The 25,816-nt window shown below is 49.0% G+C and overlaps 2 protein-coding genes across 2 annotated transcripts; one reads left to right on the forward strand and one right to left on the reverse strand.

Annotated features, from left to right (window-relative positions):
• The first annotated feature begins 13,111 nt into the window (after positions 1–13,111).
• LOC123098717 (GEM-like protein 1) lies at positions 13,112–15,561 on the forward strand. The gene is made up of 4 exons (XM_044520781.1): positions 13,112–13,484; positions 13,590–13,691; positions 14,450–14,721; positions 15,201–15,561. The coding sequence occupies exons 1-4, from the start codon at positions 13,268–13,270 to the stop codon at positions 15,387–15,389; spliced, it is 780 nt and encodes a 259-aa protein (XP_044376716.1). The 5' UTR covers positions 13,112–13,267; the 3' UTR covers positions 15,390–15,561.
• A 5,742-nt stretch (positions 15,562–21,303) lies between these two features.
• Positions 21,304–22,740, reverse strand: LOC123100369 (purine permease 3-like). Its single transcript, XM_044522305.1, has one exon. The coding sequence runs from the start codon at positions 22,644–22,646 to the stop codon at positions 21,462–21,464; it is 1,185 nt and encodes a 394-aa protein (XP_044378240.1). The 5' UTR covers positions 22,647–22,740; the 3' UTR covers positions 21,304–21,461.
• Between the last annotated feature and the right edge of the window lie 3,076 nt (positions 22,741–25,816).

Below are 25,816 nucleotides of genomic sequence, written 5' to 3' on the forward strand. Positions count from 1 at the left end.
CTGGGTTGCACAACCGCTTGACTCAGCTGGGAGTTAATCTCCCGGATGACGCGGTCATTGACAGAATCCTCCAGTCGCTTCCACCAAGCTACAAGAGCTTTGTGATGAACTTCAATATGCAGGGGATGGAAAAGACCATTCCTGAGATATATTCAATGCTGAAATCAGCGGAGGTGGAGATCAGAAAAGAACATCAAGTGTTGATGGTGAATAAAACCACTAAGTTCAAGAAGGACAAGGGTAAGAAGAACTTCAAGAAGGACGGCAAGGGAGTTGCCGCGCCCGGTAAGCCAGTTGCCGGGAAGAAGCCAAGGAATGGACCCAAGCCCGAGACTGAGTGCTTTTATTGCAAGGGAAGTGGTCACTGGAAGCGGAACTGCCCCAAATACTTAGCGGACAAGAAGGCCGGCAACACCAAAGGTATATGTGATATACATGTAATTGATGTGTACCTTACCAGTACTCGTAGTAGCTCCTGGGTATTTGATACCGGTGCGGTTGCTCATATTTGTAACTCAAAACAGGAACTACGGAATAAACGGAGACTGGCGAAGGACGAGGTGACGATGCGCGTCGGGAATGGTTCCAAGGTCGATGTGATCGCCGTCGGCACGCTACCTCTGCATCTACCCACGGGATTAGTTTTAAACCTCAATAATTGTTATTTAGTGCCAGCTTTGAGCATGAACATTGTATCTGGATCTCGTTTAATTCGAGATGGCTACTCATTTAAATCCGAGAATAATGGTTGTTCCATTTATTTGAGAGATATGTTTTATGGTCATGCCCCGCTGGTCAATGGTTTATTCTTGATGAATCTCGAACGTGATGTTACACATATTCATAGTGTGAATACCAAAAGATGTAAAGTTGATAACGATAGTCCCACATACTTGTGGCACTGCCACCTTGGTCACATTGGTGTCAAGCGCATGAAGAAGCTCCATGCAGATGGACTTTTGGAGTCTCTTGATTACGAATCATTTGACACGTGCGAACCATGCCTCATGGGTAAGATGACCAAGACTCCGTTCTCCGGAACAATGGAGCGAGCGACCAACTTACTGGAAATCATACATACCGATGTGTGCGGTCCAATGAGTGTTGAGGCTCGCGGAGGATATCGTTATGTTCTCACTCTCACTGATGACTTAAGTAGATATGGGTATGTCTACCTAATGAAACACAAGTCCGAAACCTTTGAAAAGTTCAAGGAATTTCAGAGTGAGGTTGAGAATCAACGTGACAGAAAAATAAAATTCTTACAATCAGATCGTGGTGGAGAATATTTAAGTCACGAGTTTGGTGCACACTTAAGGAAATGTGGAATCGTTTCACAACTCACGCCGCCTGGAACACCTCAGAGAAACGGTGTGTCCGAACGTCGTAATCGCACTCTATTGGATATGGTGCGATCTATGATGTCTCTTACCGATTTACCGCTCTCATTTTGGGGCTATGCTTTAGAGACTGCCGCATTCACTTTAAATAGGGCTCCGTCGAAATCCGTTGAGACGACACCATATGAATTATGGTTTGGGAAGAAACCTAAGCTGTCGTTTCTAAAAGTTTGGGGATGCGATGCTTATGTCAAGAAACTTCAACCTGAAAAGCTCGAACCCAAGTCGGAAAAATGCGTCTTCATAGGATACCCTAAGGAAACTATTGGGTATACCTTCTACCTCAGATCCGAAGGCAAGATCTTCGTTGCCAAGAACGGGTCCTTTCTGGAGAAGGAGTTTCTCTCGAAAGAATTGAGTGGGAGGAAAGTGGAACTTGATGAGGTGATAGTCACCCCTTCCGAACCGGAAAGTAGCGCAGCGCGGGAAAATGTTCCTGTGGTGCCTACACCGACTGGGGAGGAAGTTAATGATGATGATCATGAAGCTTCGGATCAAGTTACTACTGAACTTCGTAGGTCCACAAGGACACGTTCCGCACCAGAGTGGTACGGCAACCCTGTCCTGGAAATCATGTTGTTAGACAACGGTGAACCTTCGAACTATGAAGAAGCGATGGCGGGCCCGGATTCCGACAAATGGCTAGAAGCCATGAAATCCGAGATAGGATCCATGTATGAAAACGAAGTATGGACTTTGACTGACTTGCCCGATGATCGGCGAGCCATAGAAAACAAATGGATCTTTAAGAAGAAGACGGACGCGGATGGTAATGTGACCATCTATAAGGCTCGACTCGTCGCTAAGGGTTATCGACAAGTTCAAGGGGTTGACTACGATGAGACTTTCTCACCCGTAGCGAAGCTGAAGTCCGTCCGAATCATGTTAGCAATTGCCGCATACTATGATTATGAGATATGGCAGATGGACGTCAAAACGGCATTCCTTAACGGCTTCCTTAAGGAAGAGTTGTATATGATGCAGCCGGAAGGTTTTGTCGATCCTAAGAATGCTAACAAAGTATGCAAGCTCCAGCGCTCAATCTATGGGCTGGTGCAAGCATCTCGGAGTTGGAACATTCGCTTTGATGAGATGATCAAAGAGTTTGGGTTTACACAGACTTATGGAGAAGCCTGTGTTTACAAGAAAGTGAGTGGGAGCTCTGTAGCATTTCTCATATTATATGTGGATGACATATTATTGATGGGAAATGATATAGAATTCTTGGAAAGTATAAAGGCCTATTTGAATAAGTGTTTTTCAATGAAGGACCTTGGAGAAGCTGCTTATATATTAGGCATCAAGATCTATAGAGATAGATCAAGACGCCTCATTGGTCTTTCACAGAGTACATACCTTGACAAGATATTGAAGAAGTTCAATATGGATCAGTCCAAGAAGGGGTTCTTGCCTGTATTGCAAGGTGTGCAATTGAGCACGGCTCAATGCCCGACCACGGCAGAAGATATAGAAAAGATGAGTGTCATCCCCTATGCCTCGGCCATAGGGTCTATTATGTATGCCATGCTGTGTACCAGACCTAATGTAAACCTTGCCGTAAGTTTGGTAGGAAGGTACCAAAGTAATCCCGGCATGGAACACTGGACAGCGGTCAAGAATATCCTGAAGTACCTGAAGAGGACTAAGGATATGTTTCTCGTTTATGGAGGTGACGAAGAGCTCGTCGTAAAGGGTTACGTCGACGCTAGCTTCGACACAGATCTGGATGACTCAAAGTCACAAACTGGATACGTGTATATTTTGAATGGAGGAGCAGTAAGCTGGTGCAATTGCAAGCAGCGTCGTGGCGGGATCTACATGTGAAGCGGAGTACATGGCAGCCTCGGAGGCAGCACAGGAAGCAGTCTGGATGAAGGAGTTCATTACCGACCTAGGGGTGATTCCCAATGCGTCGGGCCCGATGACTCTTCTGTGACAACACTGGAGCTATTGCCCTTGCGAAGGAGCCCAGGTTTCACAGGAAGACCAGGCATATCAAGCGTCGCTTCAACTCCATTCGTGAAAGTGTTCAAAATGGAGACATAGATATTTGTAAAGTACATACGGACCTGAATGTAGCAGATCCGTTGACTAAACCTCTCCCTAGGGCAAAACATGATCAACACCAGGACGCAATGGGTGTTCGATTCATCACAATGTAACTAGATTATTGACTCTAGTGCAAGTGGGAGACTGTTGGAAATATGCCCTAGAGGCAATAATAAATGGTTATTATTATATTTCTTTGTTCATGATAATCGTCTATTGTTCATGCTATAATTGTATTGTCCGGAAATCGTAATACATGTGTGAATACATAGACCACAACGTGTCCCTACTAAGCCTCTAGTTGACTAGCTCGTTGATCAACAGATAGTCATGGTTTCCTGACTATGGACATTGGATGTCGTTGATAATGGGATCACATCATTAGGAGAATGATGTGATGGACATGACCCAATCCTAAGCATAGCATAAAAGGTGCACTACGGGTATCTCCGAAAGTGTCTGTTGGGTTGGCACGGATCGAGACTGGGATTTGTCACTCCGTGTGACGGAGAGGTATCTCTGGGCCCACTCGGTAATGCATCATCATAATGAGCTCAATGTGACTAAGGCGTTAGTCATGGGATCATGCATTGCGGTACGAGTAAAGAGACTTGCCGGTAACGAGATTGAACAAGGTATTGGGATACCGACGATCGAATCTCGGGCAAGTAACATATCGATTGACAAAGGGAATTGTATACGGGATTGACTGAATCCTCGACATCGTGGTTCATCCGATGAGATCATCATGGAACATGTGGGAGCCAACATGGGTATCCAGATCCCGCTGTTGGTTATTGACCGGAGAGGCGTCTCGGTCATGTCTGCATGTCTCCCGAACCCGTAGGGTCTACACACTTAAGGTTCGGTGACGATAGGGTTGTAGAGATATGTGTATGCGGAAACCCGAAAGTTGTTTGGAGTCCCGGATGAGATCCCGGACGTCACGAGGAGTTCCGGAATGGTCTGGAGGTAAAGAATTATATATAGGAAGTCAGTTTCGGCCACCGGGAAAGTTTCGGGGGTTACCGGTATTGTACCGGGACCACCGGAAGGGTCCCGGGGGTCCACCGGGTGGGGCCACCTATCCCGGAGGGCCCCGTGGGCTGAAGTGGGAAGGGAACCAGCCCCTAGTGGGCTGGGCACCCCCCATGGGCCTCCCCCCATGCGCCTAGGGTTGGGAACCCTAGGGTGGGGGGCTTCCCACTTGCCTTGGGGGGCAAGGCACCCCCCTGGCCGCCGCCCCCCACCCTAGATGGGTTCTGGCCGGCGCCCCCCCCTCCCAGGGGGCCTATATAAAGGGGGGGAAGGGAGGGCAGTAGCATGACAGCCTTGGGCGCCTCCCTCTCCCCCTGCAACACCTTTCTCTCTCGTATATGCTCGGCGAAGCCCTGCCGGCATCCCGCTACATCCACCACCACGCCGTCGTGCTGCTGGATCTCCATCAACCTCTCCTTCCCCCTTGCTGGATCAAGAAGGAGGAGACGTCGCTGCACCGTACGTGTGTTGAACGCAGAGGTGCCGTCCGTTCGGCACTCGGTCATCGGTGATTTGGATCACGGCGAGTACGACTCCGTCATCCACGTTCATTGGAACGCTTCCGCTCGCGATCTACAAGGGTATGTAGATGCACTCCTTTCCCCTCGTTGCTAGTATACTCCATAGATGCATCTTGGTGAGCGTAGGAAAATTTTAAAATTATGCTACGATTCCCAACAGCCTCTTCCACGAGCAAAACATGATCAACACCAAGACTCCACGGGTGTTAGAATCATTACTGTGTAATCTAGATTATTGACTCTAGTGCAAGTGGGAGACTGAAGGAAATATGCCCTAGAGGCAATAATAAAGTTATTATTTATTTCCTCATATCATGATAAATGTTTATTATTCATGCTAGAATTGTATTAACCGGAAACATAATACATGTGTGAATACATAGACAAACATAGTGTCACTAGTATGCCTCTACTTGACTAGCTCGTTAATCAAAGATGGTTAAGTTTCTTAACCATTAACATGAGTTGTCATTTGATTAACGGGATCACATCATTAGGAGAATGATGTGATTGACTTGACCCATTCCGTTAGCTTAGCACTTGATCGTTTAGTATGTCGCTATTGCTTTCTTCATGACTTATACATGTTCCTATGACTATGAGATTATGCAACTCCCGTTTACCGGAGGAACACTTTGTGTGCTACCAAACGTCACAACGTAACTGGGTGATCATAAAGGTGCTCTACAGGTGTCTCCGAAGGTACTTGTTGAGTTGGCGTATTTCGAGATTAGGATTTGTCACTCCGATTGTCGGAGAGGTATCTCTGGGCCCTCTCGGTAATGCACATCACTATAAGCCTTGCAAGCAATGTGACTAATGAGTTAGTTGCGGGATGAAGCATTACGTAACGAGTAAAGAGACTTGCCGGTAATGAGATTGAGCTAGGTATTGAGATACCGACGATCGAATCTCGGGCAAGTAACATACCGATGACAAAGGGAACAACGTATGTTGTTATGCGGTTTGACCGATAAAGATCTTCGTAGAATATGTGGGAGCCAATATGAGCATCCAGGTTCCGCTGTTGGTTATTGCCCGGAGACGTGTCTCGGTCATGTCTACATAGTTCTCGAACCCGTAGGGTCCGCACGCTTAAAGTTTGGTGACGATCAGTATTATGAGTTTTTGTGTTTTGATGTACCGAAGGTAGCTCGGAGTCCCGGATATGATCACGGACATGACGAGGAGTCTCGAAATGGTCGAGTCGTAAATATCGATATATTGGACGACTATGTTCGGACACCGGAAGTGTTTCGGGAGGTTTCAGACATTTACCGGAGTACCGGGGGGTTACCGGAACCCCCCCGGGGAGTATATTGGGCCTAATGGGCCTTAGTGGAGAAGAGGAGGGGCAGCCAGGGCAGGCTGTGCGCCCCCTCCCCCTCTAGTCCGAATTGGACAAGTAGGGGGGCGACGCTCCCCCTTTCCTTCCCCTCTCTCTCCTCCTTCCCCCTTCTCCTACTCCTACTAGGAAAGGAGGAGTGCTACTCCCGATGGGAGTAGGACTCCCCCCTTGGCGCGCCCTCCTTGGCCGGCCACCTCTCCCCCCTTGCTCCTTTATATACGGGAGCAAGGGGCACCTCTAGAGACACAAGTTGATCTGTTGATCTCTCCCAGCCGTGTGCGGTGCCCCCCTCCACCATATTCCACCTCGGTCATATCGTAGCGGTGCTTAGGCGAAGCCCTGCGTCGGTAGCAACATCATCACCGTCATCACGATGTCGTGCTGACGGAACTCTCCCGTGAAGCTCTGTTGGATCGGAGTTCGCGGGACGTCATCGAGCTGAACGTGTGCTGAACTCGGAGGTGTCGTACGTTCGGTACTTGGATCGGTCGGATCATGAAGACGTACGACTACATCAACTGCGTTGTGCTAACGCTTCCGCTTTCGGTCTACGAGGGTGCGTGGACAACACTCTCCCCTCTCGTTGCTATGCATCACCATGATCTTGCGTGTGCGTAGGAATTTTTTTGAAATTACTACATTCCCCAACAGTCTTAGCTCCGAGATGAAGGCCAAGAGAGTGCTGCTTCGACGTCTAGGCCTTATTGCCAACGATGACTCACCGAACTCAAACGATGTGCTAGACAAATATGCTCTTCTCTTCGAGCAGCCGCTGGCTATGGACGTGCTCCAAGCCTTCGCCGACTTCTTCGGTTGGCAGCTACCCTCCATGCTGCCCTCCACCCAAGGATGGCTCATCGAGGCCTAGTGTCGGCCATTTTTGTGACCCAAATGTGCAACAACCCCTTCCTTATGGAGTGTAACTTAAAGGCAGTTTTTGGGAATGTCCGTGGTCTTAACCCCGGCGCCAAGCGCACAGCCGTTCGTAGCGTGATCTCCGCTGCCGCACCTAGCATCGTTTGTCTTCAAGAGACAAAACTCGCCCATGTCTCCGATTCCATCGTGTTGGACATGCTAGGTCCTTCTTTCGAGGACTACTTCTTTGTCCCCGCTACCGGCACCCGTGACGACATCCTTCTTGCCTGGTGGCGTTCTACCATATCCCTCTCCAACCCTCTGGTCGGTGAGCACCACGTAACTGCCCTGGTCACCCCGCTGGCCGGTGATGGGCATTGGTGGCTGACAGGCGTCTACGGGCCACAAGACGATGACCCCAAGCTCGATTTCCTTGCTGAGTTGCATGAAGTGCGTGAATCCCGCATAGGCCCTTGGCTCGTTGGCGGCGATTTCAACATGATTGCTTTGGCCGCTGAAAAGAACAACTCGAACCTCAACCACCGCGTCATGAGCAGATTTAGGCGTTTTATTGCCGATGAGGAGCTCCGTGATCTTTACATGCACGGCCGGTGATACAAATTGGTCCAATGAGCGCGACGCCCCGACGCTTGTCCGCAATGATCGCATCCTTTGCACCTCACGGTGGGAGATTGCTCACCCGCACTGCCTGCTGCACTGCCTCTCCTTCGCGGCCTCCGACCACTGCCCGCTCTTGGTTGACTGCGTGGCCCGCCCCCAGGGGTGCGGCGATTCCACTTCGAGAGGTTTTGGCCGAAACTGGAAGGTTTTCACCTTGTGATCTCCGAGGCCTGCGCATCCGTGATGCCGGACGCCGATCTTTTCAGGCGGATCGTGACACGTCTAAAGGCTATTTCCAGGCAGCTTCAATGATGGAGTGCCCGCTCGATTGGCAATGTCTCATTAAGCTTAAGGTGGCGCGTGAGCTCATCGCACGACTTGACGCTGCTCAAGACTCTCGACCCCTCTCCCGCCCCGAGGCTTGGCTCCGGCGCAAGCTCAAGGCATCTTACCTGGGTCTCGCTTCCCTTGAGTGGTCCATCGCATGGCAGCGGGTGTCGGTGTCAAAGCCGGCGGATCTCGGGTAGGGGGTTCCGAACTGTGCGTCTAGGATAGATGGTTACAGGAGACGGGGGACACGATGTTTACCCAGGTTCGGGCCCTCTCTATGGAGGTAATACCCTACTTCCTGCTTGATTGATCTTGATGAATATGAGTATTACAAGAGTTGATCTACCACGAGATCGTAATGGCTAAACCCTAGAAGTCTAGCCTGTATGACTATGGTAATGCGTATATCCTTTCCGGACTACACCCTCCGGTTTATATAGACACCGGAGGGATCTAGGGTTACATAGAGTCGGTTACATAGGAAGAAATCTTCATAGTTGATCGCCAAGCTTGCCTTCCACGCCAAGGAGAGTCCAATCCGGACATGGATAGAATCTTCGGCCTTCATGTCTTCACAGCCCATCGGTCCGGCCCATGGACAACAGGCCGGACGCCCGAGGACCCCTTAGTCCAGGACTCCCTCAGCGGGTGCGCCTCTCATGGTTACGTAGCGACGACGCAGACGTCTCCTACTTCAAAGTGCATGCCACTCACCGCAAGCAAAGAAACCTAATGTCTAGCCTACGGAGTTGGCTCTCAAACCATCACCGACCATGATGCCATGGCCGAGGCGGCCTTTGCTCACTTCTCCAACGTCCTCGGCAGCACCTCTGAGCGCGACATCACCCTAGACCTACACGCTCTCCGGGTGCCGCAGTTTGAACTTCTTGAGCTCGATGCGCCCTTCACCAAGGAAGAGATATGGAATGCCGTCAAGAGTTTGCCGGCCGGGAAGGTGCCAGGCCCCGATCGATTCACCTCTGAATTCCTAGTTGCATGTTGGGACACGATCAAGCATGACTTCTGTGAGGCATTCGACAAGCTTTACGCCATGAACGACAGAGGCTTTCAAAAGCTCAATGAGGCCCTCCTTACGCTGCTTCCCAAACGTGCGGACGCGCAATCTCTCTTCGACTATCGACCTATCAGTCTCATACACATCTTCGCCAAGCTCGCCGCGAAGCTTCTCTCCCTCCGCCTTGCGCCACGACTGGGATCCATGGTCTCTACTAATCAAAGTGCGTTCATCGCGGGATGTTGCATCCATGACAAGTATCTTCTGGTGCAACAGATGGCTCGCCTCCTGCACAACCTCAATGCACCGCGCATGCTGCTCAAATTGGATATCGCGCGGGCCTTCGACAGCGTATCCTGGCCTTTTCTACTCCAGATACCGCATCATCTCGGCTTTGGGCCACATTGGCGCGAATGGATCTCCATACTCCTATCAACGGTCTCTACGAGAGTCCTCATCAACGGCCACCCGGGACCACCGATTGATCACGCTCATGGCCTTCGGCAAGGCGACCCGGTCTCCCCCATGCTTTTTACTCTGGTCATCGACGTACTGAACTCCATGCTGCTCCGAGCGGTGGAACTCGGCCTCCTTCACCGCTTGACTACACACCATGCGGCTTCGAGCATATCCCTTTACGCCGACGACGTGGTTATCTTCTGCCACCCGGACACCCACGACATTGCCACCGTGCGCAAGCTCCTACATGTCTTTGGCCTTGCATCCGGACTGCACACCAACTTCAACAAGTGTTCGACCACTCCCATTCAATGCACTAACGACCACATTGCTACTATCGCCTCGGAGATGCAGTGCCCCGTTGCCCACTTCCCCATCACCTATCTTGGGCTGCCCCTCTCCGTCCGCAAGGCCTCCTCGACGAGCTTGCAACCGATCATTGACAAGCTTGGTGCAAGCTTTCCACATGGCGGGCCTCTATGCTATCCAAAGGAGACCGACTATCCCTTGTGCGCCATGTCCTTTGTGCCATCCCCACGCACTTCCTCACCGCCATTGCCTTCAACAACACTGCCATCAAGAAAGTGAACCAGATCATTCGAGGATTCCTTTGGGCAGGTTCAGACGAGGCCAATGGTGGCCAGTGCCTTGTTAACTGGCAGCGCATATGCCGCCCCATCTCCCTTGGTGGCCTTGGCATCAGAGATATCCACCGGACGGGCATCTCCCTCCGTGTTCGATGGCTTTGGCTCCAACGTACGGATGCCTCACGCCCTTGGAGCCACCTCCACATACCTCATGACGCGGACGTGAGCGCAATCTTCAGAGCCTCCACGACTTGGCAGCTTGGTGCAGGAGACGCCTGCAGGTTTTGGACTGACCACTGGATTGACGGTTGATCGGCGGCCGAGATTGCCCCGCTCGTCTGTGTGCTCGTCCCGAGGCGCCTGCAGAAGGAGCGTAGCGTGCGTGATGGTCTATACCTGCGTTCTTGGGTGCAGGACATCCGTGGTGCACTTGGGCTGGCGACCATGGTGCAATATGTCGAGCTCTGGCATCTAGTGCGCTACACCCACCTCTCCCCCGTGCCAGACGTGCTCCGATGGCGATGGACTTCCTCCGCCACATACTCGGCGAGTTCCTGCTATAAGGCACTATTCATCGGTGCTTGTGAAGACCCACATTGGCGCCTCACGTGGCGACCTTGGGCACCCCTTCGCGTCAAGTTCTTCTTATGACTGGCCATGCAAGACCACTGCTGGACCTCGGAGCGACTGGCACGCCGCGGCCTACCACACGAGGAAGCTTGTGCTCTGTGTGATCAGGAGGAGGAGACCATGCATCACCTCCTCGTAGGCTGCTCTTTCTCTCGCCAGGTGTGGCATGAGATCCTCGGATGGGCTCGTGCGACGATCAGCCTTCCCAACCCTGACACGCCATCTCAAACCTGGTGGAGCTCCTCCCTCGACCACGCGCCGGCCTCCATGCGTAAGGGCCTGTCCTCTCTCATTATCCTGACATCATGGTGGCTTTGGAAGCACCACAACGCATGCATCTGTGACGGAGCAAGGTCATCGATCACCCTCACCTCTGATACCATCAAGGACGAGGCGCGCCTCTGGGCCAAGGCGGGCGCCATTGGGTTACAAAACATCATCCCCGGCGTGTAATTTCCTGTTTTTGTGTTCGGGCTGAGCATACCCCCTACTCTAATCTGCTCCCACGCTTGTAAACCATGCCTAGAGCGTACATGGCCTTGTAAGCGTTGTAACGCTTGTACTCTCCTTCTATCAATGAAAAGATACGCACCTTGCGTATTCGCGAAAAATAAGGGTTTATGCTAGCATTGTGAGAGAAATCATCGCCACCTCTGCGTAGTTTGCGTCCTACTCTTTCATCTTTGAAGAGCGGGAATCAACCATCAAGGTACATGGTCTCGATAAATACCCTCTAGGTCTCTCAAAGGCCGCCATCTGTGGCTTCTTCAGCCCTTTGATGTTAGTTATAGGACGACGATAACTGCCACACGTGTGGGCGTTAAGCGGTCTGCCCACACGTTTTGTGTGGTGCCTAAGAGGACCAGCCCACACGCCTATGTGTGGGCAAAACAACTAGCGTCCACACGCCTCTTTTTTTCCCTTGCGGTCCCTTTCACACGCCTACGTGTGGGCAAAATGCATAACGCCCACACGACCTCTCTCAACAACCTACCTCCGGTCCCGCACACCGAGCGTGACAGTCACCACGCGTCCCCGCAGTTGCCATGGTCCGGACCCTCTTCAATGTCCGTTTACCTGCAGTTGCCATGTTGCTGAACTACAGTTGCCATGTCGGACAACTACAGTTGCCATGGTTGCTCAACTGCAGTTGCCATCTCTGGTCAAGTGCCAGATGCCATTTTGGACAACTGCAGCTGTTGCCATGTATGGTTGGTTTACTATAGTTGTCATGATTTGAAAACTTTAGAGGTTGCCACCTACTAACACTAAGCAGTTGCCATGTAGCGCTACAAAGAGACATGACAAAACAACATGTTCGGGTAAAAGAGAGAGTTGCCATCTGCTTACAAGCACACTAGGGGCAGTTGCCGTGTACCCTGCAAAACATATGGCAACTGACATGTTGGGGTTAAAAAAAAGAGAGAGCTGCCATCTGCTTGCAAGCACACTAGGGCAGTTGCCATGTACACTGCAAAACGCATGGCAACTGGCAGCTTGGGTGTGGGAGAAGAGACGGGTGTGTGGGCGAGATGGCAAATGCCCACACACCAGCCCTTATACGTGAGTGAAAACTGATGTGTGGGCGAACTGCTAAACGCCCACACACAGGCCCCTCCGCGTGGTGAAACGGACGTGTGGGCGACCGGGTGAACGCCCACACACCAGCCTAGTCCTATGTGGCACCACAAACATGCCAAGATTCGTGCACCCACAAACGGACGCGGATCCACGCGTGTGGGCGAGATGCAAACGCCCACACGTATGGGCGTTAGTGTTTCCGTAGTTATATCCCTTTGAACCTTGTCACTAATCAATAAAGCGAGTGTGTTTTTTAGCCTAAAAGAAAGGTTAGGCAGATCCCAGTTTTGTTGGGATTTCAGGGTCCGAACTCGAAAGGAGGAACTAATCCAACCGTTAGTGTGCGAGAAGCAACGGTTCGATCAGATTGGATCTCAGCTGCAACTAGAGGACAGACACGCAACATGCTGGACCTCCAGACATTAACGCGTGCACGGGAGGGAGCACGGCACGCACGACTGGACCTCAGACCCACACGCGTACTCCTAGCATTCCAGGTTTGACAATTCACACGCCGTATCAGCGCTGATATTGTGGCTGCCATACGCCTTCGTGGCTAAGCATTTTCGGGAGCTTCCAGATCGAAGAAACCGCTGAGCGATGACGTCACAGTGTTATTCAGATGACCATGGTTTTCTCAAGATTTATATATAGAGACCGCTCCTCGTTAAAAACCCCGAAGAAAAAGAGAAAAGGCAAAAGGCCGCAGACCACACGCGGCACCTAGGTCCCGTCCAGGCAAGCAAATCGTACGCCAGGCGAGACCAACGGGCGCCTGCCAGTACCCACCCGCCGACGCCCAGGCCCTACCCACCCACCTCCCCGCCGGCGACATGCATCCTCCGCCCGCCGCCGCCGCCGCCTCCGCAGCGGACTACGTCCCGGCGCCCGCTCCCTCGGAGCACGCGGCGTACCCGAGGCTCTCGCCGGAGGACCTGGCCCCGCCGCCCCCTCCCCCGTACCACGCCGCCGCGTCCTACTCCCCGCCGCCCGTCTCCGGCAACCCCTACGTCTCCGGCCCCGCCGCCGGCTCCGTGCCGCCCCCCAAGAGTGAGTCCCAAATCTGTCCCATCTTGCTTCCGATTGCGGAAGGGTTCGCATTGCCCCCCCCTTTTTTTAACCTGACGATTTCGTGGCGCTGCCGTGTCTCTGCAGACACCATGGACTCGGTGAAGGACGTGCTGGGGAAGATGGGCAAGAGATTCGGCGAGGCCGCCCGCAAGACGGAGAACACCGCCGGCAACTTCTGGCAGCACCGTGAGATTCGATTCTCGAGCTTTCTGCTGAGTGGTTCCGGTTTAGATCGAATTGTTAATGCTCTGTTGTTTCGTGCGTGCTATGCTTTTGGACTGCACTAGCACGGAATTTAGCAGGCTTAGCAGTGTTGCTGGTTAGCACCGTTGGATTTTGTGAGAATTATGCTGGTGGGATTGTTGGACCAGTATATCTAGATTAGTTTAGGAGGTTTATTTATAGTTTATTCTTGTTCCACTGGATTTCGTTAGTGCTTGTGTTGGGATTTTGGTGGGCATTGCATATACTGAATTAAAGCTGCTCTTCAGTTGGGAGTAGTTTATTGGATGTATTGTCCATGTCTGCGAACTAGGCTGATGGTGATAGAATATGATTTGTGCTGTGGCTTTTTAGCTTTATGTGATTGGGTTGATTGTGGTGCAGATGAGCATAAGAGAGACTTGGTATCAGTTGTTTGGTTGCATTATGCATAGTGAATATTAGGTAAATTGTGCCAACGTTTTCCCATGTTCTAAATTGTATTTAAATCTCTGTGATGAACAGTGCACATGAATTAAGATAGCTTTTGCACCGAAAGTGTCACCTATCCCTTATCATTCAGACACATTAGTTATCTGTCACATTCTTGTGGCATGCTTGCTTTGTTGAGCAGACTATCATAGTGCAGAGCTCTCAGTATGACATGATAGAATACAGAAGCAATTATTATTGTCTTGTGACAGTATGAGATGTTAAACATATTCTTATATGCCTTGTAACAGTGAAAACTGGACCAAGTATTGCTGATGCAGCAATGGGCAGGGTCTCCCAGATCACCAAAGTCATAGCAGAAGGTGGATATGAGAAAATCTTCCATCAAACGTTTGATGTCCTCCCTGAAGAAAAACTCAAGAAGCCATTCGCATGTTATCTGTCAACCTCTGCTGGTCCTGTTATGGGTGTGCTCTACCTGTCCAATGTAAAGTTGGCCTTCTGTAGTGATAACCCACTTGCATACAAGGTTGGGGACAAAAATGAGTGGAGCTATTACAAGGTACTTCATGTTATTCACATATTGCCTAGGAAATAACTAAATCTGCTCAACTAATTGTAAATGATGCTAAATGTTATTTTTGGTATATAATAACATTGATAATTAATTTCATCTAAATCAGGAGCTCATCTCTTTTAATTGAAAGAAAACATGCTAACTACTCCATCCGTTTCTAAATATAGACTTATATTTAGGAATGCAGGGAGGGATATGGAATGAACAAGATATCTTATTATTATTGTCATGTAACGTGTTGAACGTAATGCTGATGCATCGTTTAATCTGGTTTGCTTTTGTCTATGCTTCATGGAATCGATCATGTTCATTCTTTTTGGCCTGAGCACTGTGTTCAGAACCATATTTTAGCAATGACATTTGCTGATATTAGTCCGTAACTTGCAAATGTTGTAGTTATAGAAGCTATTCTGTAAATTGCTTGATTGTGTAATTTAACACTGTCTCTGTGTTGTGAACAATAGGTTGCCATCCCGCTAGCCCAGCTGAGGTCCGTTAATCCTTCGACGAGCAGAACAAACGCAGCTGAGAAATACATCCAGGTGGTCTCGGTCGATAATCACGAGTTTTGGTTCATGGGCTTTGTGTACTATGACAGTGCTGTAAAGCACCTGCAGGAAGCACTCCAGGAGGCCCGTATTTTGCAAGCTTAGTGATGTCTATAGGTTTGGACTAGCATACAGTTGTGGTATACTTTGTGTGTCAGACAAACTGGGAGTTGCCCATGTGTAGTTTGATAGGTGTTGTCGTTTGCTGCGATTCGTGTCACTTTGAACTGGGTTTTTCGATTTGTGGCATCATATCCATCCTGTCATGTTCGTTCAATGTGTTGTTTGATGTCTACGATTGAATTTTCATTTTGCTTCCTGCAAGAGCAGTCTGTTCTGAGGTTGTATGCTTGTAGTACAAAGTAGGCTGATTGCAGGTGAGATGCAGTCAAAGAAAGATGCACTCTACAACACTATCATTTGTAGTCGGATTGGCGACATTTGCTGCAGTGCACATCATCTTGAACCGCTCGTTCGATCTGTGGGTTCATATCCATCTTGTCATGTTTGGTCTTTGTTATCTTCTGTCTTTGGTTGAATTTCGTTTTGCTTCCTGCAATAGCAGTAGACCAAGCTGTTCTGAGGTTAGCCTGATTAGAGCAAAATTGCAGTTAAAAGAAAGAAGCAGTTTTAACCGGTGGAACTGAATGTTATTAATAATTCTCTGAAGAGACGTGCCTTGTGTATCAATGAACAGGTTATCCATGTTCAGTTAAAATAGAGGGAGATCATTCCAGGTACCGTTGATTGTTTTTGTTTGACAAATTACTAGTATTGATTGTCGGTCATTGTAGTCCTGCACTGTTCATGCTGCTACCGGTGAAACACGTAGCAGTATGGTCTCTACATAGTCTTGACAGGTAGGCCCAGAGGTGCCTCTCCACCCTCCTCAGCCGTCTGATCTTCCATGGTTCAGACAAGGATCGCAGACTCGGACCGAGCAAAAAGAAGCAACCTCCGCGCTGTTGGTCTTCCAAGGTTCGAATCATCCTTCACATGGGAGAGCATTGTGGCAGGTTTACAAACTTTCAAGAGGGGTAATATTTGGAGAGTGGGTACAGGATCTCAAATAAATATCTGGAATGACCGATGGATATCAGAGAGCCCTACAAGAAAGGTTCTAACCAGAAGGGGCCAAGCTCTTGTTGAGAAAGTGGAAGATCTTATTGACCCAGCCACCCATTCATGGGATGAAGCTCTTATCAGAAGCATATTTCTGCCAATAGACATGGAAAGAATTTTGAAAATCCCATTGTCTAAACACTTATTGGAGGATTTTGTAGCATGGCATGCCACAAAGTCGTTTTGCTTTTCAGTGAGACCTGCGTACTATATTGAATGGGAGCATCAATTTGGAGCAAGATTGGGCTGAGAGCAACCACTAGAGATAATCCGGTTTGGGATGTCCTGTGGAAGCTACAAGTACAGAGTAAAGTCAAAAAAATTGTTTGGCGAGCACTACATGGAGCATAATCGACATATTAAGGTCAGTCCCGAGTGCCCTTTGTGTCCAGAGGGGCCTGAAGATATCCGGCACTTAGTATTCACTTGCGCAAGAGCTCGCAAAGTCTGGGAGTCATTGGGTTTGAATGAAATAGTGGATACAAACCTAAAAAGTGATCGATCAGGATCTGTGGTGATGGAGGAGATCTTGCGACTCCCGCAAAATCACCAGTACTTGGACAGTTGGGTTTAATACGAAAAAGGGTTCGCGCCTGCTTTATATTATAAAGCAACAACACCAACCATACATGACCAGTTTAGGTTCAAGAAGAAGCAAAAGAAAAAGAGTGCAATAAGACAGTAATAGAGGTTGAGCTAGGGGCACAACACATCAAACCCCTGCAAATGAAATAAAGCTACTAGCTAATCAGGCTCCGGAGGTGGAGGTGGAGTCAGCGGAGCCATGGAGCTAGCGGTGGAGCGAAGTCCCGCGATGATCATGTCCATGTTATCCCGATTGCGCCGCTTGCTAAGTGGTCTCCAGAGCTATAAGAAGCCACACATTTTGTAAATAGCATCAGTCACACGGCAGGGAATCACATGCTCAATCACTAGTTCAGTTGGGTTATAGGAAACGGTTGCGGTAGCTGCGTGGTATATTTGGTGGGAATGTCGGGAGGCCGTGAAGGGTGAGTCGATTAAGCAGGCCGCTAGTTCAGCTTTTGCTATTCAAGTAATCACAGTTAACCATGCTCCGAAGCATAATGTTTTGATCCCGGAAAAGACATGGAAAAAACCACAGCCGGGGTCATACAAGCTGAATACTGATGCGTGTTTCTTCGAGGATGGTACGGGTGCAGTACCGGCGATCTTGCATAACTGCCGTGGGGAAGCGATTGCGGGAGCTTCTGAAACGTTTGATCATGCATACAATGCACAACCTGCTGAAGCACTAGCATTACGGAGAGGGCTCCAAATGATCTTTGATATGGGATGTTCAAAAGTTGAAGTGGAATCCAACTGCTTGGAACTGATGGATGCATGCAACGGAAAGATGGATATTCAAGGACCTAATTCAGCGTTACTTGCTGATTGCTTTCACTCATGGTATTACATCAATCTCTTTCAATTACTGTCCCAGATAAGCAAACATGTTGGCACACTTTCTGGCTATGACTTGTTTTGATTCTAAGATAGCTATGTTTGGGTGGATGTTGCTCCTGATTTCTTATTACCTTACTTCTTGATGTAACATTGCCACGTTATAAATAAAAGTGCCAGCAGGCATTCCCTAAAAAGAGTTTTCAATCCACGCCACCACCACTGATGAATCATGGTGAAGCCCGGAAGAAGTACGCAATACATTACACCGACCTTTCGAGATCGCCCCTCTCCAGGCTGCGAATTTCCGGTTAGGTTAACAATTCACGAAATGTGTTATGGTATCGCATAGCATGGTGTTGCTGCTCGAGTTCTATGCTTTTCTTCTAGACAAACATGAGTTATGTGTTTCTTTTGCCCCACCCCCATTTTAGTCTCTACTGTATGTAGTAAAACCTATGTAACAAAATGTAAGACGTTTTTAACAATTCTACATGAAACAAAATCGTCTTATAAAAAGTTACAGAGGCAGTACATCGGAGTTCGCTTGTGTTTTTATCTTCGAATACAAGAATAGATGGATGCTGTCAATTTTTGTCTTGATATTCCCCCCACTTATCCGTTCTGCATGGAAGGGCCAACGGCTAGGCCAGGTGCCTCGTCAAGCTCAACAGTTGATGCAGATTTGGATTATCATATTCTCGGACTCCATGGACAGCTCAACAAGCTAAAAGGAGTAAGAGCATTTGCAGTCACATATGACAAATCTGGCCCCTCAAACGCCTGCGGACGCGTCCGAGCACGTCCGCGGGAAGTGACCAGGCATAACTTAAATTTCACTTGTTGTATCCGAATATCTCATACTAGATTCTTATATCCTTATAAAGACATGCAAAAGGAAATAGAGCCTACGTACTACGTCAATCCTATCTACTCCCCGTCGGAGATCACGACGGTCTCCGTGCCCGGCTCCGGCAGCATGGGCGGCAGCTGCAGCTCCGGCTGCTCCGCTCCAGTCTCCTCCGCCTCTATCTCTGCGTTGAGCTCGGCAAAGAGCGTGTCGGACTCCGCCTGCTCCCGCCGGAGAAACGCCCGGTTGGCCTCCACATAGGCCTCATTCTGGATGGACTCCAGGATGACTTGTTACTCGGCCATCTCATCGGACTGGGCGACGGCGAACTCCGCCTTCGCCTGCTCCATGTTGAAGGCCGGCACCTGCTGGTCCGGCTCCTCCGCCACCTCTAGCTCCATCGGAGCCATCTCCTCCTCCTCCTCCTCTTTCCCCGGCTGCTCCTCCTCCTTTTCCGGCTCCAGCGAGTCCGAAGGCAGCCCGGCAGTGATGCGGGCGGCGCGCGCGGCTTCCTTCGCCTGGATCTGCTGCTGGATCTCGTAGCGGCGCTCCGACGTCAGTATGGCATAGTAGGCGATCTTGCTCCGACCGGAGCGTGGGCAGAGCGCCAGAGCGGGAGAGGGAGGAGGTGGATGGGTTCGGACTGGCGGCGCGGAGAGGGGGGGTGGGGATGGGTTAGGGTTGCGAGACGCCGGCCGACTTAAATAGCCGGATTCATCTTGGGCGGCGAGCCGGAGCGGCGCCACGCGGCGTTCACACCGCAGCGACAGACGTGGCATCCGTCGGACTGCTGGGTTTCCGGACGTTCCCGTGTGGGGCCGGACCATCAGGCCGACGTGGTGGGCGTGCCCAGACGCCCCATATCCATCCCATATTTGGGCTCGATATGGGGGGTGCCGGTCAACCCGAACGTTTGAGGGCGTTTGACGGATCCGTATGGGTCAAAAATTGTGACCGGGCAGTGACTGGGCGGCCCCGGCCGACCGTATGAGGCGGGTTTAAGAGGTCTGATTGTAGATGTTGTAATTGGTTGATGGATTTCTGCACCGTGTATGAACAGAATATACTGTGCATGTTATAGTATTTGGAATTGAATGAAACCACTGGGGCGGCTAGAGCTTTAGCGTGTAGTGCGATCGTGCAATGCTCCATGCGACTATGTGAGCCATGATGTCCTAATGCTGATAATTTTGTTTGGGCTATTATCCTTACAAGGCATTTGTTTGGTGTTGCAGGTTGCTAAAGAGATCAATTCAGAGGCCATGTCCCAAAATGATCCCATCTTTCAGCTAGTACGTGAATAATGATAGACCAAACACCTATCCATCCTTATTATGTTTATGACAACTATCACTAATATGTTTATGACATATCTTTTTTTTTTTGCGGGGTTATGACATATCAATCAGTCATACCTCATCTGCCCATTTCTTCAAACACGATTGGCGATCCTTTACAATTCTTTGCACGCTACTAGTTGCCTAACCATCCTTGTATAAAAGTGGCAATACACTGGTTTTGGCCTTATGTTAGCTAGTTGGGCGACTTGTGTTCTACAGAAGACAAAAGCACATATCTTAGTATATTCATTTTACCGCTTTCCTAGAACTGGTACAGAACCAATAATGGGATCCGACGTATGGTATGCTTATGTTAGAAACATGGAATTTCTCTTGTAGTTGTAGTATTATTTACTTCCTCCGTCCCATAATATAAGATATTATTACATAACGGTTGTAATAACAACTTATATTATGAGATAACGGAAGTATCTCTAATTTATATATTGTGGATGTTTTTCAGTAAATGACTCTGACAGATGCTCACGAAGGGTTAAAGAACAGCATGAGGAGAATAAACAACAAAATCGTACAGAATGGCTCGAACCATCTTGTTCATATAGTTCTCTTCGCTGTTGGCTGTTTATTTTCTGGTATATCTCGCCTCCAAATTCCCTCTTTAACAATAACATGCACCAATTTGTTGTGTCTGTATTCCCCACAGCTGTGCCCGTGGCTATGAAAAACTGAACGGAGTCAAATTTATACTCACCAGGCGTTGTCTTCAGCACTGTAAGTCGGTATATGTTACAGTATGACAGTACTATGTCATCAGTTGTTGATAGATTAATGATACGTAGTTGATGGAATGGGTTTGTTCTTCTGTATCTTGTAAGAGAATCTTGGGGAAGACTAGTATAGGGTCTCACATTAGGTGGTGAGATTAATGAAATCAACCACAAAAATTCATATTTACACATTCTGAAAAATTCTGAAATTATTTGACAACATATCTGCGCGTGTGGGAGTGGAACTCACATTAGGTTACAATTCAGAAATGTTCAGTTCTTGCCCATGAGTACAGTACAATATCGGCACTGCTGCTTTTCAAATGTGGGAGTGGAACTCTTCTGCTGACCGCTGTCTCTCTGAACAGGATAGCAGAAGTTCTGCTGATTTCTTGACATGGTGGAAAAGCTGAGCACACTAGACATCGAACTTGAAGTCTGGTTATCATCTTGATCGAAGAGTAAACAGTAATGTTATGTTGACATCTATATTATCTCAGTGAAAGAATGAAGCAGCAATACTTGTCCATTAGATTTCAGAAACCGACCCAAGGAAGTGAAAACTGAATAGTACTAGCACTTAATTTGTCTGTGCTACCTAATATGAAACACAATATCGTACACAATGTATGAAAGGCAAAAAGAAAATTCACTATACACCAGTATATCAGCCACACTACATGCGCAGTCGCACACAAAACTTGTCTGTCTGTCTTCAAGGGGCAGCCAGCTCCAGGTCTCCGGTTTCGCTCCCCACCTGCTGCTGCTGCTGCTGCTGCAGCTCGCTCTTCTGCGCCTCCAGCTTCTTCTGCTGGACCTTCTCGCCGTACATGTAGGAGGCGAAGCCCCAGAGGGAGAGCACCAGCGCGATGCCCTTTGGCCCGTCGAACTTCTCGTGGAGGAACATGACGGCGAGGATCTGGGAAAGCGGCAGGAGGACGGCGATCATGATGCCGGCGAGGAGCGAGGAGGCGCAGGTGATGAGCCCCATGATGCCCAGGTTGAGAAGCTGCCATGACACGGCGTCCCACACGAGCACCAGGTAGTAGTTGGTCTTGCCGAGCCCGAACGCCGCCGCCTCGCTCCGCAGCGCCCCGAAGTCGCTCTTGATGGCCATTCCGAGCAAGCACACGATCGTGCCGGCGGCGCCCATCACGGCCTGCATCTGCATCACCGTGGAGTAGGGAGGCGGCGTCCTCGCGGCGGGTCCCGTCCGGCGCCCGTATCGTTCCATGGCGACCTCAACGAGCGGCAGCACGAGCCCGGCGAGCGCCGCCGCAGCGATGCCCTCGCAGAACCCGGTCCAGTACGCCTTGGATGTCACGCCCGCTGGCTTCCCTGCTCCTGGCCCGACACCGAGCACCGCCGGGCCGATGATGAGCAGCAAGACGGCGTTGGCCGAGAAGGGTGTGAAGCGGAGCCCGACGAAGAGGAACGCGAACACGGCGGTGAAGGCGAGCTGCGTCGCCAGCAGCAGCGACGACGTGGACAGCGGCAGCGCCTGCGACCCCATCGCGTACACGTAGCACGACACGGCGTAGAACCCGCCGAGCACGGCGGCCGCGACGACGAGGCGAGGCGGGAGGAGGAGGTTGGCGATGCCATGGCGGCGACCGCGGAAGAGGGAGACACACAGGGGTGGGAGGAGGAGCGGCCAGCCTGAGATCTGGAGCAGCGCGGAGAGCCACAGGCGTTGGCCGCCGTGGACGAAGTAGACCCGCAGCAGGAGCGGCCCGCCGGCGCCGATCAGGACGAGGCAGGCGCTGAATATGACCAGAGGCGACGGCCGGTAGCGAGCCGGCGAAGCTGTCGAGGCGGCTGTGGCGCGGGGCGGCGAGGCGGTTGGCGTCTTCGCTGCTTCTTGCATGGCCGAACTGGCACTAGCAGTTAAGGTTGCCATGACGTGTCCTAGCTAGAAGTACTTGTATTGCTACTTTGGCTTACGAGTTTGGTTTGGACTGGCTCCTGTTTGTTTGATGCTCAAGATGGGATGAGCTTGTGTGTTAGATGACAGGCTTGTGGGGGTTTATATAGGAGCAGGAAGATGTTAACAATGAGTTCGACCCCAGAGAAAAAAACTAATTAACTACGTACACAATTTAGTTAGTAAGTCAGTCAACATAAAGGAAGGAGGAGAGAAGTACACACGTAACAGTTAACAATGAGCTCTTCAGTCTATATGTTATGTTCTCAATTCAAGATACATTTGTCCCGGAGCGCTGCCAATAATGGCAGTGGTATGTACTACTCCACCTGCATTCATCTTGATATTTTTCGTGCATGTTTAATATTCATTTGTTTGATAATGGCGCAAGAGTTAGGCTATTTTCTTGGAGAAGAAGACTATGTGGCATGAAGCTTTGAGGGCTGAGGCCGAGTCCTCGACAAGGGTTTGCCGGGCTTGCGAGGGGGGTTGGGGGGGGGGGGGGGGCGAAGGCAAAGGGGAGAAATATTCAACACCGTTTTTCTTGTTTTCGGCCAGATGATAAGGAGTATGTCCATTTTCGTGATTGAATTGAATTGCCAAAATAAATATAAAAGAAGAAGGCGACGCGACACGAGGCTCAGAGGCCGAGCCCGAGACGAGGGCTCGCCGTGACCTCCTCCGAGACAAATGGCGCGGAAGCAACGAGGGAGACGAAGGGGAGAGATGGATGACACCATTTTCTTGTTCCAAGAAACTGATAAATAGTCCGTCCCATTTTCGCGATTGAATTGAATTAGCAGAAATGCATAAAAGCGTTAATCTCCTCCATGCGCCCCACATGATCTTTCACTAGGAGCATGCTACTGCAATCTTCATCGGGATCACATGTAAACAAAGCCAAGTGTTCTGTTTAAAGCACAGATCATTCCTGCATCTCCAGATAGCCCAAAGAGTAGTGGCATGAACAAGGTTATTGGCTTGGTTCTTTTTGTTGCTAACCCACCATCTAGCCATGCATTCATAAGTGACATGTTCAATGCTAGTAAGAGAGCTGATAATTTTCCAAACTTCAATAACAATCACATAGTCAAAAAACATGCGCATGATTCTGCTTCACAATAGAAAAGACAAGGGACATCTAAATGCTATCTTTTGAAAACCTTATCCCTAGTAAGCAGTTTGTCATGAGAAACAAACCATAAAAATGTACGAATTTTAGGAGGAACAATCAATTGCCAAATAGCAGGAACATAAACAGGAACAATCCGCCTAAAATTGGCAAGAGCATACATGTATCTAACAGAGTAAAGTCCATTAGATTCCAACTTCCAAATGATAGGATCATCCCCATTCATTTAAATGCAAGGATTAAGCAATACTCACTAAATCAAACCAAAGGAGCAGCAACCTGTTATCCACACATCTCCTAAAGGTTATCTTTAAATTGCAACCAATCCAAGTATCAGATATAAATATATTTTGCTCATTGGCAATAATATGCAGCTCTCAAAACTGAATAGCTAAACAATCATCTGATGTTCTTGTATGTCACGACTCACGACCGAGCAAGGGATGACACTTGCTTCATACATTGACCAGGGCGGAGCTGCAACTTGCATGCATGTGAGCGAAACGGTCAACGTTTCATGAGCCTGAACTCGTGCTGCGTTTAATTTAACCATTCTCTCATTTTAATCAAATTTGACCATCTGGCTCGTGCCAAGTTTAATGCTGTCTTTTTAAATCAAATTTGACCATTTTCACAAGCACTGCGCTTCCGCGTGCATAGTAATCAACCGCCACTTCTAAATACCAACAGCTGACGTGTATCAACGGTCTAGTCCACGTCGGCACCGGTAAAATACTAAGCCTGCCTAGCTACAACAAAAGCTTCTCTAATACATACTCCACACATGCATGTACGTAGACGTGATGATTGTTTACCGGGAAGAAAACAAAGGAGAAGCGCCTGCGCAGAAAGTGCAGCTTAATTAGGGCTGCATGTGTTTGGTAATTGGTCCGCGCATGGCCGCCGCCGGGACTGAGTAATTAGAACGCATGTGCCTTGTTGCCCGCAACTTGGCAACTTCATTTCTGTATCTTGAAAGATTTTGGCAGTACTAGCTTCTTTTAATCTGTTCCGTAATCTACTTGCTGATATTTACGTAGGCATTCTTGCGAGGATCTAAATTGCTAATTGTAGATCCCGGTGAACAGTACCGTAACATGCCCCCCTCTCTAGACCGGCCAACATAAGCAGTGCATGGCTACAACACTTCACTCATTTTGCTACATTTTTCAGAACACTTATTTCAGTCAATTCAAAAAACAATTTCACCATTTCAAAAACTTAGAGCCTAATTGGTTTGATGCCAATAATTGGCATGCCAATTGTTGGCAAGTCTAAAAATTTGGCTCTCAATTGGTTGGCTACCAATTGGTTCTTGCCCACCTCTCAAAAAGTTGCCAATTTTTGGCAACTTTTGGTTTTGCCAAATGTTGGCTCGCCAAATATTGGCAATGCCAAACTTTGGCAGCAAACCAATTAGTTACTGTCATATCATTTGAAAAACACATTTCCCTCATTTCAAAACATTGATTTTATTCATTTCAAAAACTGATTTCACTTGATTGAAAAAATATGTTTCACTCATTTCAAAAAAAATATTTCACCCATTTCAGAAAACAGATTTCTACCTTCGATCTGGACTGTCCATTCTAAATCCAACGGGCATGTCAATAGATCTCGGTCGTTGTAGCTCCGCTATAGCTAACTTTTTCGAGGCCTAAATGCATAGCTATAGTACTTGGTAACAATATCCTAGCTACTAGTCACAATAGCATAGCTTGCCATCAGTTATAACCAAAATTATTACCTTGTAAGTGTACATGTAACAAAAACAATTTTTGATCAATTGTACACGTAATTTATAATCGTGTGCTGGACGTTTTATCTTGAAGCTTTGACCTGGTAACGACAGCTTCACGACGACTCCTATGAACACCGATGATGTTGCAACCCAGCAAGCAAATAAATCATCTATCAATAAGTTCATTAGTTAATTGTTGGATTTTCTTTAGCAATGTGGATTTTTGGAACCTGCACATGTACCCGGTTTAGCAAAACAAAATTTGAAAAAGCA

The sequence above is a fragment of the Triticum aestivum genome, chromosome 4D (assembly GCF_018294505.1).
Source record: "Triticum aestivum cultivar Chinese Spring chromosome 4D, IWGSC CS RefSeq v2.1, whole genome shotgun sequence".
Lineage (NCBI taxonomy): Eukaryota > Viridiplantae > Streptophyta > Magnoliopsida > Poales > Poaceae > Triticum > Triticum aestivum.

Bases quoted from the DNA above. Each gene is read 5' to 3' on its own strand.
- LOC123100369 (XM_044522305.1), bottom strand. From the start codon at position 22,646: ATGGCAACCTTAACTGCTAGTGCCAGTTCGGCCATGCAAGAAGCAGCG.
- LOC123098717 (XM_044520781.1), top strand. From the start codon at position 13,268: ATGCATCCTCCGCCCGCCGCCGCCGCCGCCTCCGCAGCGGACTACGTC. The intron at 13,485-13,589 runs GTGAGTCCCAAA...GTGTCTCTGCAG, and splicing joins CTCCGTGCCGCCCCCCAAGA to ACACCATGGACTCGGTGAAG. The intron at 13,692-14,449 runs GTGAGATTCGAT...GCCTTGTAACAG, and splicing joins CGGCAACTTCTGGCAGCACC to TGAAAACTGGACCAAGTATT.